The sequence below is a fragment of the Aptenodytes forsteri genome, unplaced genomic scaffold (assembly GCF_000699145.1).
Source record: "Aptenodytes forsteri isolate BGI_AS27 unplaced genomic scaffold, ASM69914v1 Scaffold96, whole genome shotgun sequence".
NCBI classification, from domain to species: domain Eukaryota; kingdom Metazoa; phylum Chordata; class Aves; order Sphenisciformes; family Spheniscidae; genus Aptenodytes; species Aptenodytes forsteri.
In genome coordinates, this window is record NW_008795029.1 from 745,151 (window position 1) to 760,288 (window position 15,138).

Genomic DNA, 15,138 nt, shown 5'->3' on the forward strand with positions numbered 1-15,138 from the left:
ACACCAAAATGTAAAACATCCTTAGATACGCCCATATTTTGCAGAGGTAAGACAACAGACATCTGCCAAACCCTGCCTGAAGAATGAACATAATAGGTCTTCTTGGCTCCTTACAAAAATATTTATTTTGTTTTTGCTTCTAGCCCTCCTTAATTAGGCTAACTTGAAAAGTTATTTTCACCAAAACTATGTGTTCAAAGCTTTTTTCAAAGCTATGGCTCATCTGCATGTTTTTTATGGTCTGGAAAACCTGAGAAAATCCGGAACTTGCATGAGCAAGGAGTAGCTAGACATCCATTTCACGACGTTAGCTCATGAAATAAGCTGCCCTTTGCAAACAGGTACAATTGTAAACTTGCAGAATTAGCATGCCAAAGAATTCTGGCAGGTTGGGAATGGGATAGGGTAACTGTGCACTGTTCTTATGTAATCCTAAAATTGGAATCCATAGACTTTTACACTGGGATGGTGATGCTTAGTGAGTAAAGGTATCAGTCCTGCTGCATATCCACATTTTTCTCCCCTCATCCTTTGCATCCAGAGGACTTTGGAAGCTAAATCTCTCTTGACACCATATTGACTAATAGCCAAACTAGTCAATAATTTCTGTATCAGGCTTAAAATGTAATGTCATATACCCAAAAGAGGACTTAACTCAAAGGGAAAACAGGTCTTGCCCAAAATTCTTATCAACTGTTTTTACCTCAGTCTTACTAGCAATCCTTTCAGCATTTCCATAAATTTTGGGAAAAACAAAAAATAAACCAGATAAGTCTTTTTCTGTTATCCTGAAAGTTAACTTGCACAGGCAAAGAAAGGGGTCAAACTAAAGTGACAGCATGTGTAGAAACACTTTTTATTTAAAAACGGATCTATGAGTTTAGGGACTTTATCATATTTTTTTCACAGGTATGAGAACTATATATGGGAAGTTTTGATCTTATTGAATCACTGAGAAAATTGTTTGTACCTGTAGGAAAGTCCATCATGCTGAAGTTCTTCCATCAGAGTTCATGTGAATTAGGAATTAGCTTTAGTACATTGTATACACAAGAGTCAATACATTTCTCACATAACCCAGAACTAGGGTCTACTTGAATTTTGATTATTCTGATCCTTATCCTTAGATGAACTGTAAAGAAGTAGATATTTTCCTGCCCTGTGGGTGCTAACCCCAATTATTTTAATTTGCATAAGTGAGAATTATTTTAGATCTACATAAATGAGGAGCAAGTTCAGAAGACAATCTTAGTACCCGTACAGTAGTAGATGAAACTGAGCAGTAAAGGTCTAGGAGATGACAATTTCATTTCACAGCAGTTTTTGAGATTATGAATTTTTTTTTTGTTCTCTGTTGAACTGAAGACAAAATCTTTCATATGTTCTCATAGAGAAGGAAATGCGGCGAAATGTCCATCTTCTAATGAAAACCTGAGCTACTCAGTTCATGAAAATGTGTGCAAAAGAAAACAGGAGTGTCTGTCTGCCAACCCTTCCTGACAAAACTTTGTTGAATGTTTCTTCAAAACATCCCAATTTTGATGAAAGTGCATAGTTCAGAGTAGCTGTACAGTCTTTAAATGCTACAGCTAGCTGTACTGGATATCATTTTACTGGACCATCCTAGCAGGCTACTCTGCATCGTTCATGCCTGCTAACAATCCTACCAGAGGACTGACCTCTGTTTTTCCTGTTCCTAATCGTCCTTAGTGGTGTTATCGACCCTTTTTTTTTTGTCAAGGTAAAAACACACACGTACACACACACTTGTAAAAATGTTACTTTAAAATACAGGGTTTTTTCCAAAGTCATCCAGGATTTGATGCTTAACCATTTGTCAAATACCCTATCTGCTCTGCAGCAGATAAGTCTAAAGAAAATACCAGAAGTGAGGGAACAATTTTTGATTATTATGCTCTTTTGAATTTTTCATACTTGTGAGCAGTGAACTCTGATAATGTTCTACGCATGTATTCATTACCTTTGCAACAGCAACGTTATGAATTCAGACTCAGTAACGTGTATATCCAATGTGAATACTCTCAAAAAATTGTCAAGAAATAGCTGTATTACTAATTTCCTTTTCAACTAAATTGGGTAAGTGCATTAATGTTTCAGGGTTTAAAGAAGTCAGATTTTATAGAATGTAACCAAAGGGGTTGAAAATGGCATGGCTGGCTGTGGTTATAAAAATGTAAACCTTCAAAGTTGTCCATTATGAATAATCTCAAAGTGCCTGAACTTGAATGTTTTCAAACCCAGTGAATTTTGGATAGGAGCAGTATTAGCATGTTAACATTAACCTTTCATATGTTTCATCAGCTGGGCACTGAGCATCTCTAAAAAAAATCTTACTTTAAATATTTAAACAAGGACATAGAAGGTGGTAGAAAATACTGTACATTGCCCTCTGTTTTAGCTGTTTATTTTATTTAATAACATTTTACATTCATAGAAGGCTAATTATATCTTTCTCTGTTTACATTTTTCCTTTAGATGAATTCAGCTTGACTCTTTGTCATTTGATGTTGTTCAGCAGTGTTCCTAAGACTGAAATTTAATTACATTGTTAAAAAGGTCTAAGGCATTTTAGCATTTTTTTACCTTCCAGTCTTTAATATTAACATTTTCAGTTTTTTCCCCCAAACTCAAACCAACATCTTATACAGGCTATTGCCTGCTAACTTCACTTATAAAAAACTTTCAGTGACCAGAATGAGAGTAACCATAATAAGCAACGATGAAGTTCAACCTATTTTTGATACATGTAAGTTGATGTACTGAAAATCAACAATATTTCAGGCAACAGGTGAATAATTCTAGAACAGGTTCTTCCCTGTGAGGTACACAGCAGTTATTCCAGATCTGGAAAGAATCAGGATCTGTGGAACTTAAAAAAACCAAACCACAAATAAAACACCTTTAGTTAGCCTGTCTCTTCCTTCTAAGCCAAAACATACGCTCAGAGAATACTAATACTACCTTGTTGCAGATGGAGTGATTAATTTGGTGCTGAAGTTAATCATGGCCAGAGAGGTCCCTGTGCCTTATGTTTCTGATCAGCTGGGTACTTCTGAAAATTGAGGGGACTAGGTGGTATTTAGGTTGAGTAGAATTTGTTGTGATGAATGTACATACTTAGGAAAGTAGTACAGAAAGCTATTATAGGAGATACACCAGAATCTTCTCCCAACATAAGGCTGACAAAGAGTGTGAAAACCAGGCCTAATAGATACATAAAGCTGATGCAATGCAGATGAAAATTTTAAACTGAAAGATGCAGACATGATGTGACAGATACATTTGAGAAATTTGCATTAAATTAATCTAATTGTTTTTGCTGAAAGAAAATGAGCAACAAAAGGTCTTTAAGTCTCAAAACGCTTTAAGTTTTGATTTTTTTTAGGTACACCAAAATATTTAAAGCATTTTTTTAAGCTGACTGAAAGCAAATGAACATTTCATTCTTACTGCATTCAATGCAACAATCATTTATTCAGGGTTTTGTTTTGAAACAAGTGATCTTTTGACCTTTGCAGTGTAAATGTATGCTTTCACAATCTGTAGCATACATCTGAGTTTCCAGTTGTAATGTAATAAAAAATAATGTTCAGTGAAAGTAAACATAAATAAATTTATGAAAGAGTTTACTATCACTACTTTGTTTTAAGCACTGACAGTAGAAAGCAGAAAGAGTTCCATTTTAGTATGTTGTTTATATGCCGTCACATTTCTTTCGTTCTTTGTGTAAGATGTTGACTGAATTTATTTGCTCATGTTTACAGCAGAACACACAGTAATATTAAGTTATTCACTAATTAGTTGTCTTTCTTTGGTCCATAATTTTTCCTTCTATTATGGTAGTTGTAAGAGGATTTCTAGCTCGCCAGCGCTTGCTACAGAAGATGAGCATCAAACAGCAAGAGGTCACCTCAATCAAAAGCTTCTTGCAGAACGCTGAGGATATGGGATTGAAAACATACGATGCCTTGGTCATTCAAAATGCTTCTGACATTGCTCGGGAAAATGACCGGCTCCGCAATGAGATGAACGCTGCTTACCACAGGGAAAAGTTAGAGGCTAGAAACAGACCAGAAGAAGGCCACAAAAGGTAAGATGAGGAAACATCAACTGTGAAGAATTAAAGCATTTCTTCAGTTTTAGTGATTTTTTCCCCTGCTTAGAAAGTCACAGAAATGACTGAGGAATTGCAAGAGGATTCTCAAGTATATACTCAATCCAAATCAATGTTAGACACTACTTTTTTTCTGTATATCAGGTAATTAAGTCTAGAAACTTAAGGACACCCCTTATATCCTATTCAGGGGACACTGAGCTTTATAGGAACTTATTCAAGTCTCTGAGGCATTTATTTTTTACAGAAATATTTTTTAATTCTAAGATAAATAGATTATAGTTGAACTTTCATCAAACTAAGCAAACAAAAGAAAAATTCCTCTAACTTAAAATCCCAACAGTGGGAAATTACCAAGATAGTGAAAAACAGCTAGGAAGGCGCTAAAATACAATAAAGTCTGGACTAAGAAATCCTGATTACACATTGAACTAGATAGATTGATTGTGAGGAGGATTCTTACCTCTTATTTAAAAATAGGAAAATGTTTTTCTTTAACTCCCATCAGAGTTTTCAGGAGTGCCTATTTTACAGATCCAGCAAATGCTGGAGAGCGTTTCTCTAGAAACTGAGTCCCTGATCTCTTTTCTCTCAGACACCTGAATGGGCAGAGGTAGCATTTGCAGTTAACAGGTATGTGTCTATAGCAGGAATGTGTCTATAACTTGCTGGACATATAAGTGTTTATTTTTCCATAGGAACTTAATTTTCATCCAGAACAACTCCCTTTGCTTTCATTGCTTTTGTCAGTGACTTTTATTAAAGTGAAAATGGCAGTGCATCTGCTTAATTAGCTTCAGATATCCCAGTGATTACATATTGGAGGAAATGCCTTTGTAGGAAAGACTGTAATTAAACGTTACAGTGAAAACAAATTATCCACTGAGCACCATGCTTTCATCTTTAGCTATTTCATTTACTACATGGGCAGCTGGCTATATCCTGTGCATGAATTCCAGCTCTGCTGGTGATTTGCCATGCAGAAATACAATTTAAAAAAACAAATTACCAGGGATTTGTTTGTAAAATGACAGTATAGACATCTTCTATCTAATACTTTACCAGTCTAAGTTAAAAGATTTTCAACGTTTTGATTTTTGGAGGAATAAAATGTTAGAAGAATTTTTGTGAAAAATCAATTTGTTGGAAGCAGCCGATAAACATCATTTCTCAATACGTATTGAAATAGCAAACAAAAAGGAAAAAATTGGAATAAGTAAAACTCCAAAACTGCGATTGAAATAACTAAGCATAATTTCATGATTAATATAATTAAAATGAGAACTAATAATTAAGCTTAAACAGGAAGATATATAGATATCTGGGTGGAATCGTTCAAGCAGCCAATGTAGCTGGTTAAAAAAGTCATCTAATATTTTAAAGATTTGTATTATCTAAATAGAATTTATAGTTCTCTTTTTAGAAAATAATGATAAAGGTTCAGCATTTGCTGCCTCAGTAACTTTCTATTAAAATGGATTTCCCAGAAATTATCATTCAGATTGAAAACCCAGCTTTTGATTGTGTGTAACAATCAAAGTGTGAACAATTCATTCAGTGAATGTCTGATCAACAATATGAAACTGCTTAAGGCAGGCTGCATTTGTGTGAAAAAGGGCCAGTGTCCTGATTTATCATGAAACAGGAAATGGAAGAAAGCTAGCAGCTTGATCTGGATTTGTTTGTCAGAAGATTGCTACACACATCCCCTCGACACAGCAGGGGAGTTGTGAGATTGTTTACCAAAAAGCTGTTGTTATGTTTGCATGAACAGGTTCATTGTTATCGCTTGAATAATGCATCTGGGCCTCTTTTCTGTGTTTTCAGAGCTGAAGACAAGGGCGGGAAGGTCTCTGAGGACAGCTTTGCCGGCTGTCGAACGCCTAAGCACTTTCATTCCAGCTCCGTCCCTGTCCCCATGGCGGGGGGCGGGTTGGTACATTCTGCGGCTGGGTCATCCATCAGATCCCCCTCCCTGCACTCTGTGTTCAGCATGGATGATAGCAATAGCCTGCCATCACCAAGGAAACAGCCTCCTCCCAAACCAAAGAGGGACCCCAACACACGACTGAGCGCTTCGTACGAGGCTGTTAGTGCTTGCTTGTCGGCAGCTTCTAAGGAAACCGCTAATGAAGGTTAGGCATAAAGGGAGAAACAGTCGCAAATGTTACTCTAGGTTATTGATTTATTCTTTTCTCTTTGATCCTTTTTAACACAGTCAAGTGCCTTTGAAAAGTCCCGCTTCCCTCAAATATTTCAGTGGCAGTAAATAAAATTAGTCAATTTGTCATTTGTTTCCAAATCAGCAAATAATACTCATGTGTTTTAATTGCCTAGTTTGTCAACAACCAAAACCTATTTGCAGAACTCCCTCTAGAGACAAATGATCTCTGTCAACTTGAGCTATTCTACCCCACTGACTGTTTTTTAAACTGTATGTTAGAATACCTTGCACCACTAAAACAGAATGCTCGAATCTTGAATTTCACAAGTTAAACATTAAACTTTCTCCTGCTTTTTCTCTATGTTCACATGAGTAACATGCATTCAGTGGTTTATGTTTGTGCCGTAACTTGCTTATAGTGAATTTTTTGTTTAGAAGGAAAGTGCTATGAAAGTCCCAAAGTGTCTCAATGCATTATAGTGCATATAGAACAGTTTTGAGTTGTTCTATTCTCCTTCACCCTTGAAATGAATGAGTAGAAGACGAAGGGGAGGAATGCATTCTACTTTTCCTTGATAAGCCTGACTTGTCATGCTTTGTGGAAAGGATTCTCTAGACTTATCAGGGAAGATCCTTCAGGTTGGGTTTAAAGCTATGTATAACCATTCTCTAATCCTGCATACAATGGATGGAAACCTTTGCAACTTCCTTTTGCAAAATAATTACTGTTCTCCTGTCCAGTTCATTAGATGCAAGTCCATTTTTCTTAACCTCTTCCTTGCTCATTCAAGCTCTGTGTAAGGAGAGATGAACTGTGTCCAATACACTTTTAAACTAGCATGGCTTAAGGAGCTCTGTAGTGGTTTTGGCTTTCAGTGCCCAGCTCTGCAAGACATGATTGATTTAACCAAAAAGATCTAGCAGAGGTTTTTGAAAGAATGACAATTTATATATGTATGTGTGGTCTTAACACTAATGCTTGTATACACTCACAAAACAACTTCGGAATTCTTCTCATATGTATGAAACAATAGGGCCAGTTTCCCTGCTGTATACGCATTTTCCAAGAGTTATGTTAGTTTCCTGAGTCTTTGTCCAAAACCAGCTTTGATTTACATTATCTGATTTCGATCTTAAAAGACCAATCACCTAGGTATCTAGTCTCTCCACTCCATATGTGCCTGGAGGCTGTGAAAAGACATCTAGTTTAGTTAACTGTATACTCAGTTGGGGAATTGCCCTTAGGCTATGGGATTTCCTAACTTTATAAATTATTTCCACACCTGCAGTACAAAAGAAGAGATAGGCATAATATCTGCCTATAATTAGAGTTTTATAGGTATTACATAAAAGGGGGATACTTCAGTTACTGGCAGTAACATGTGTCAAAGTAGCACCATGCTGAAACTCCTAGTTAAAAGCATGCCCCTCTCCCTTGGTGCAAAAGGAATAACAAGCACATATTTCCATGTGTTACAGATCTTGCAGTGAACATTTGGATTCAAAAGATATCTCAGGTGTTAGTTCTCATCTTTTAGTGGCAGCAGAGATTACCAAAGCAGATTATACGCACAGGTAGCAAAGGCTTGTGGTTTGGAAGCTGAAAGTTCTGCATTTCATTCCTTGATTTTTACTTTTGACTGAATCCTTGTGTTTGTGACCGCTGCTAATTGTAAAACTATATGGGCAACATTTGAAGGCTTAAAGTACTGGACCTGTGTAAGAAAAAAATGACTTTGATCTGTTAATAACACAGACCTTTTTCACTTTCCTAGTACTGACCCGTCCAAGGCCACACAGTGATGACTATAGTACCATGAAAAAAATACCTCCCAGAAAACCAAAACGAAGTCCCAATACAAAACTTAGTGGCTCTTATGAAGAAATACCTGGCCAAAAGCCTGCGGATGTAAAACAGGCAAGCACAGTAGCTAAACCAGGTGGCTATGACACTGTGACAGTACAGAGAGCAGCTTCTGCTGATGGGCCACAACATGGTGTGTTGAGTCTCTATATGTCACAAGAAGAGGAGGAAAATGAGCCTGTCTATATTGAAATGGTAGGGAATGCAATGAAAAGCAGTTCTGCTGAAGCAGAAAGCCCAGAACAAGGAGAGTCTGTATATGAAGAAATGAAGTATTTTCTACCGGAAGAAGGAAGCAATGGTAGTGGAGTAATTCCAGTAGTGACTGGATCTCCTCCTCTGTTGTTTGAAAGCAAAAAAAATGTTAACGTTGAAGATAGAACATTGGATGGAAACAGTCAAGCAGCTTTGATCTATAAAGACTCATGTGACATTCCAGCCCCTTTCCCTAACTTGCTCCCCCACAGGCCACCACTTCTTGTATTTCCGCCAACCCCTGTCACATGTTCACCTGCTTCTGATGAATCACCTCTAACACCACTAGAAGTCAAAAAGCTTCCTGTCTTGGAAACCAACCTAAAATACCCTGTGCAGTCAGAAGGCTCAAGTCCATTATCACCACAATACTCCAAAAGCCAGAAAGGGGAGAATGAAAGACCAGCATCTCCAGGCTTGGTTGTGTTCAATGTTTCCAGCAAAGTGACTCCTCCTTCCACACCACCTCCTTCTCTCCCACCACCCCCTCCTCCTGTACCACCTCCTATTTCCTACCGGGCATCCACACATTTTGCATTTCCTCCAGAGACTTGTGCTAGCTTTCTGATTAACACAGGGAAAACAGGTACAAACTCAGACCTGTCAAAAGTACCTCAGAGACCAAATCCTGCTCAGCTTGGATGCTCATCTTCTCCATTCTCCAAACTGCCTTACTCCCCAAAGTTGGCAAGAGCAGATCACAGGAAATTGAACTCAAATTCGTCATCTTCATTTCCATACAGCCCTACAAACTCAAGGTCATTGACCAGTCCCCTTGATGAGTTAACTAGCTTGTTCAACTCAGGACGGAGTGTGCTACGAAAATCTGCAGCAGGACGTAAGATCAGGGAGCCAGAAGGTAAGACAGATCTCTCTGCTTCTGTATAGTGTATTACTTCTGCACCAAAACTTTCTTACACTGGAAGCTGATAGAGTAGGTAAAAATACAAAAGAAAACCGTTGTTTGGGGTTTTTTTAAAGAACGATCTGTTGTAGTCATAAGAAATGCATATAGAAAATACATTGCCTATAAAAATTTTAGGTCTTCAGGTTTTCTCTGAGATGTCAACTTTTCTTTTACCAAAATGTTTGTATGACACAAATTTAAATGGATTATTTTTAACATTCCAGCAGTCTCAGTAAAATAAACACAGATGTTACATGATGTGAAAATGAGTTTATGGTATCAATCTATAGAAATACTTTGAATGAAATGTATGGCTAGGCGTTTGGTAGATAGCATGTACTTTAATTTGAAGCCTTTCTTTTAAGGTTTCATTATTTCATTTCCAAGAAATTCTGAATTTAGCGATACAGCCATTATTATTCTCCTAAATAAAGCCAAGACAGAGAGTTATGCAGCAAACTATATTTATTTCCCTTTTCTATCCTTTTATTCTTACCTTTCCTGTCATTTGCATACACTTATGTACATACCCAGAGATTACTTTGTATCCTGGCTTTCTGGCATCTGTAGTATGTCTTTCATATCTAGTGCAAAAGCCAACTATAAAAAGAAGCAAACTTGCCATTTTGCTAAAGGTTTTTTAGACCACAGTCCTCAGACATTATCACTTAATTATTTGCTTTGTCCAGGTAATAAAGGGTTTAATGTTGTTACTGGAACAAATCTATGGATCTTGCGAATACTGAAAATTCATTCTGATGTTAACAGATTCAATTAGCCGCTCTGTAAGGGTGAGATGCTTCTGACCTAACTTTGTCCATCTAAAAGCTCGATATGTAGGCATCAAATCCTTAGCCTATGAAGAGACAGTCATTTTGAGAGTTTAATTCCTTCCATATATCTTTCTCCATTGGGTATGAGGAAAGCCTAGATGATTAAACTAGTCGAGTTGTAACTTCTAAGTGATTAAAGTTGAAGTAAATCCTGGTTCTGCATATCAATTACAACACTGACTCCAGTCTTCACATTACTTTTCTGATTTAAAAAAAAAGTCTCCTATTGAAAATAGTCAGTGCACTGTATACATAAACTTGTTTCCCTAGTAGCATCTCCCAAACATGAAATTTTGTGAATTTAAAATTCAGAATGATAAAACCTCTAGACTGTTTTCTCTGCTTCTTCACTTCTGTCTGCCCAAACAGCTTGTCTTAATCAAGAGCTGTGTGCAACATATTCAAAATGCGCAATATGAAGTCCTATTTTTGAAATAGAAAACAAAACAATAGATAACGGGATAGATTATCTTCTTATTCATTGTCCATTTTCTTAAATACATACTGCTCCATTGATTTCAGTTTCATATCCTGATTTATGCAGATATAATAGAACAGAAGCAGGTTTTTGTGCTTACTCTGGATATGTGTATGTCTGTCTGTGTGCCGCCCTATCTCTCTATCCCTATGAGCCTTGGCAGCCTTCAGCCAAAACCCCTTTCAACCAAATACAACAAGGAGATAAAGGTCTCAAAACTAATTAAGTTTCTACAGGTTTCATGAAAGTTAGTGGCTAGGTGGAGATGAGAGACTTATACTGGGAGAAAAGCTCCTACCAGCTATCAGAGAAACTGTGGTGGACAGAACCCTTGTGAGTCCTCCAGACCTTGAAAAAGCTTTAGCTGGACCTTGCATGTTCTTAGATGCCAAATTCAATCAGCCGTGAGCTATGAACTCAGTTCTCAACCTCAAGAGAATGCCTTGTTTGTTATTCTGAGTATATGAATTGATGAAATTTGTAAAGGAGATGTTGCAGTAGTTTTGCTTGCTTTGGCAAAATTACTTGATAACATCCAATGCCTATAAATGTATGTAGAGTTTTTGTTTGTTTGTTTGTTTGTTTGTGTTTGTTTGTTTGTTTAAGTCGGGGGTCTTGTTTTATTACGTAGATATTACACTTTTATCTGCTGGGAAGTAACTGTTAAAGTCAGCTCTTTGGATATATCTTCTCAAGGCTCTCTCAATGTACCTGGTGAGGAAGTGTGGTAAGCCTACTCCAACAAAGTCACAAAACTGACCTTTACTTTAAAAAAAAAAGTTTCTTTGGGATGGAGGATATTTGCAAACTCAATTTTCAACTTTATGTGACCAAGATAGAGTTCAACTTGGGTCTCCTGTGGGTTGAAGCTAGTGCATTAACAGAGGCTACCATATAAAAACTCTAAATTTACCTTTCGCATGGAAAATGTTGTACTTCTAAATATTTAATCAAGGCAGCACTAAGTATGAAAGATCAAAGTTCAAGAAAGATATACAGTAAAAAACCTGAATCAATATTTTATGAGCTAGGAAACTACTGTATAATACTAAGTGCGGTTACATATGAATGTTCAATGATGAGCAGATGGATTGAAAGTAACAAAGAAATACAGGTGAATGTATGTGCATGTTTTTACAATTTGCCTTTTTTCATGTACTTCATGTGCTCAGTTCATTTCTAGGGTAACAGCTGGAAAAAATATCTTTTATTTAACCTCTGATGCAAAGTAATAGGATGGCAATCAGCAAAGCTGACTCTGTTATGTAAAACTAGAAGTTGTCCATGTCTTACCTCCTGATTTTTTATCACCTATTGCCTAATGCATATTAAGTTCCTGGAAGACTCCTCCATTTCTTCTTTTTGTCATTTGTAGTATTTTGTTTATAGGTGATGGTATGGTAAAAAAAATTAAATTAATTTTAATAGAAATTCATTATAATTGAAGACATGGCCTAGAGCAGCATTCTGTAATGTGCAATTTCCTTTATTTCCATAAGTTATAACCTACCAACAACCTTAACTAAAAACAGAAAATAAAATTGTGGGCCATTTTGAAGTCAAGGAGAGTTAGCCTTGGGAATCAATAAGTTTCTGAATGGGATCATCAGCCTTTGAGATAAAAGCCTCCTTGCCAATAAAAGTGCAATACAGACAGATCCCCCAGCATGCCTCCCTCTTGCCTGGAGGAGTAAATTCAAGGCCTGAGAACACTGACATCCTTTTGGCTCCTGACCTCTCCGTGGGAAACGATCGTCCAGAATTACAATAGAATGGATTCGTGGTTTTCTGATGGACTGTGGACTTATTGTGAACTGAACTGAGAGCACTCTTCTTTCACACAGGCAACAAAAAAAATAATCAAATGGCAACAATTTTCATGACCTGGTGGCCTAGCCTGGCCATTTTTTTTCCCCAACAGTAGCATCTACTGGTTCAAGCAATGATCAGGATCATATAGTATGCAATTTCTTGCAAAATACTTTACATGTAATAGGAGAAGTTTTCTGCTCTGCAGAGCTTATAGTTTAAATAAGCAAAACTGTAACAGGTGAGAACTGAGATAAAGTGATTTCTCCAAGGTTGAAAAGAGTTGTCATTGAAGCTACAGCTGTATTGTTAGACAGGGATTTCCTTTTACTCCATATAAAACAAGACTTGAGTGCGGATAAGCGATAATACACACACACAATTTTCTTCTATTCTCCCTGATTTCTAGAAGTAGAAACTTTAGTTTGCGAGACAAATAGAAACTGAATGGTCATGTGCAGAGGTCCTACTCAGATATTTCTAGACAGGGCCTTAGATTTGGAACTAGACTTCACGAAAGCCAATTCAATGCCTTAATCACGAAACCACACTCTCTAGCAGAATGTACAAATATTTTTATCTATTCAACATATAAGACATTCCTTATGTAAGGAAGAGACAATTACATGTTTAAGCATTTCATATTAAATATTTGTGAAGCAAGGACAGAATTTTCTTTTCCTCAACATGGATGAATGATACTCAGATTGCTAGGTCCTAGTGTTATTTGTCTTGATTGGTACAGTTGAAATTAAATTATTCCATACAAAGAGGAATCATTTCAGCTTCAGAACAAAAGATGGAATAATTCCCAGCCCATCATCCATGCTCAGATTGGCAGAGTGAGTATTCACGTGGATTCTAAAGGGAAAGGAGCAAAGGAAGTATGATTTTCCCTTAACCTGGATGAATTTCCTTACCATCAGGCTATTGAAATAAAGACTTAATGCCTTCTCTCCTTCCTGCTTGTTGAGAAAAGATTGGCATGGATGCTTGACTTCTGCATCTGAGCAAAAGAAAAAGTGTAAGCTTGCAACCCCGGATTTAGGTGCCTAAGAAATAAAATTAGGAAGATCTTTCCTTTATGTAGGTCATCAATGTATAGGCTTCCAAGTTTTGTGAATTATTGTTAGTATTACAGTACAAGTAGATCTGTATATGCAAGTCTATACATGCTTCAGTGACCTATTCCTTTCCAAAACAGTTTAGTAACTTATATAGTAACAACAGAAAAGGCATGCAAACATTAGATTGTTAACAAAATATTGATACTGTTCAAATGTTTGCCCAATATCTTTGGCATCCATTAACTATATGAATCCCTTCTTTACCTGCTTCCTAAGTGAGGTATTTCCAAGGCAAGTAGCTTCACATATCAGTAAATTACTCCACATCCTTCAGTTTAAGCACTGGAAGTCACAGGAAGATAGTTACAACTGACAAATAATACAGATATTTAGACATACCTAGTTGGGACTAATGCTTGCCAAACACTCTTTACTGAAATTGGCTCAAACTTGGAAAATAACAGTATTTAATGTGTATGTATGGGGAGTACTGTCCTGTCAAAGGCAGCAGCCCTTTGATAGCTAGTAAATAATTTCCCTCTATCAGCAGATTAGAGTAAGCTATTGTGCAGCTAACATCTGAGCAGTGGATTGCAAATTAAATCCCCACTGGGGTTTCTGAGATGAAATCTCAGTCCCTTATCCTCTAAGCCACTCAGCTTTTCCTCTTAAGCAACTTAATAAAGATAATATTCATATCTGCATCTCATTATTCCTACATTATATGGGTACAATGTAATAGTTTTACTTTCTTTGTGGCAAAAGCTAACAACTTACAAAACATGAGTAATACAGAAAGCTGTGTTGTCACCATTTATCTTCTTTCACCTGTGAATGCTGGAGGAATGATTACATGAGGCATTGGACTCCTGTAACATCTTTCAAGAAAAATTCTCAAAGCATTAAAACTTTAATGAATTATGTTTCACAACACTTCTCCGAAAGAGATAAATATCTGTTTATATAATTGCCTTAATTACCAGGGAGTGAGGGTGACTTTCTGTGACTAATTTTCAGATTAGATATTTAAACACAGGAGAGTCATCACTCTCTGATTCACTGTGGACTACTTGCAGCTCTCAATCTGAATCTCTTGGAGTAGGTACAGAAAAGTGGGAGAAAGCCAAAGCACTGCTAGTAAGAGTTTAATGTGAGTCATAAAAAAAGGCCCATACTTGGCTAGCCGTAGATGCCCTGTGCAGAAAATTACAAAGGAGGAGACAGAACTGCTGGCAATATGGTTGCCATCCAGCCCATGCTGGGTGATTTTTCTGAGGAAATAATTGTGGTTTGCATTACTGCAGCAGAAAAAGGGATTAGAAGAGTCTAGAGAAAATACCCTCCATTCCTGTTTGCAGAATATCTGTGAACTTTTTTACAGCCTGAAAGATACCACCTTAACGTGCAGTCTTCTCATCTATAAGTCTGTCATTATCTGGATAATTTCTTACAAAAAAGATCTGTTGGTTTAGGATAAATACAGTATACCAAGAATAATTTTCCATTTCAAAATCTCTGGAAACTAGTATATTTTACTGCTGAAGAGTTTTTTGGGTTTCTGTTATGACAATTTTTTGTCACTGTAGCATTTCTTTTCCTGGTTGAGTTCACTGTTTGCTTTTACAG

At 36.8% G+C, this 15,138-nt stretch overlaps 1 protein-coding gene across 1 annotated transcript in view; it reads left to right on the forward strand.

The window, feature by feature from the left end:
- Nucleotides 1-15,138, forward strand: part of MYO16 (myosin XVI) — a 322,187-nt gene that overhangs the window by 270,949 nt on the left and 36,100 nt on the right. Inside the window, exons 30-32 of the mRNA XM_009276139.1 lie at nucleotides 3,865-4,111; nucleotides 5,963-6,270; nucleotides 8,075-9,277. Of these exons, the coding sequence (XP_009274414.1) occupies nucleotides 3,865-4,111; nucleotides 5,963-6,270; nucleotides 8,075-9,277 (1,758 nt within the window). The remainder of the gene's footprint in view (nucleotides 1-3,864; nucleotides 4,112-5,962; nucleotides 6,271-8,074; nucleotides 9,278-15,138) is intronic.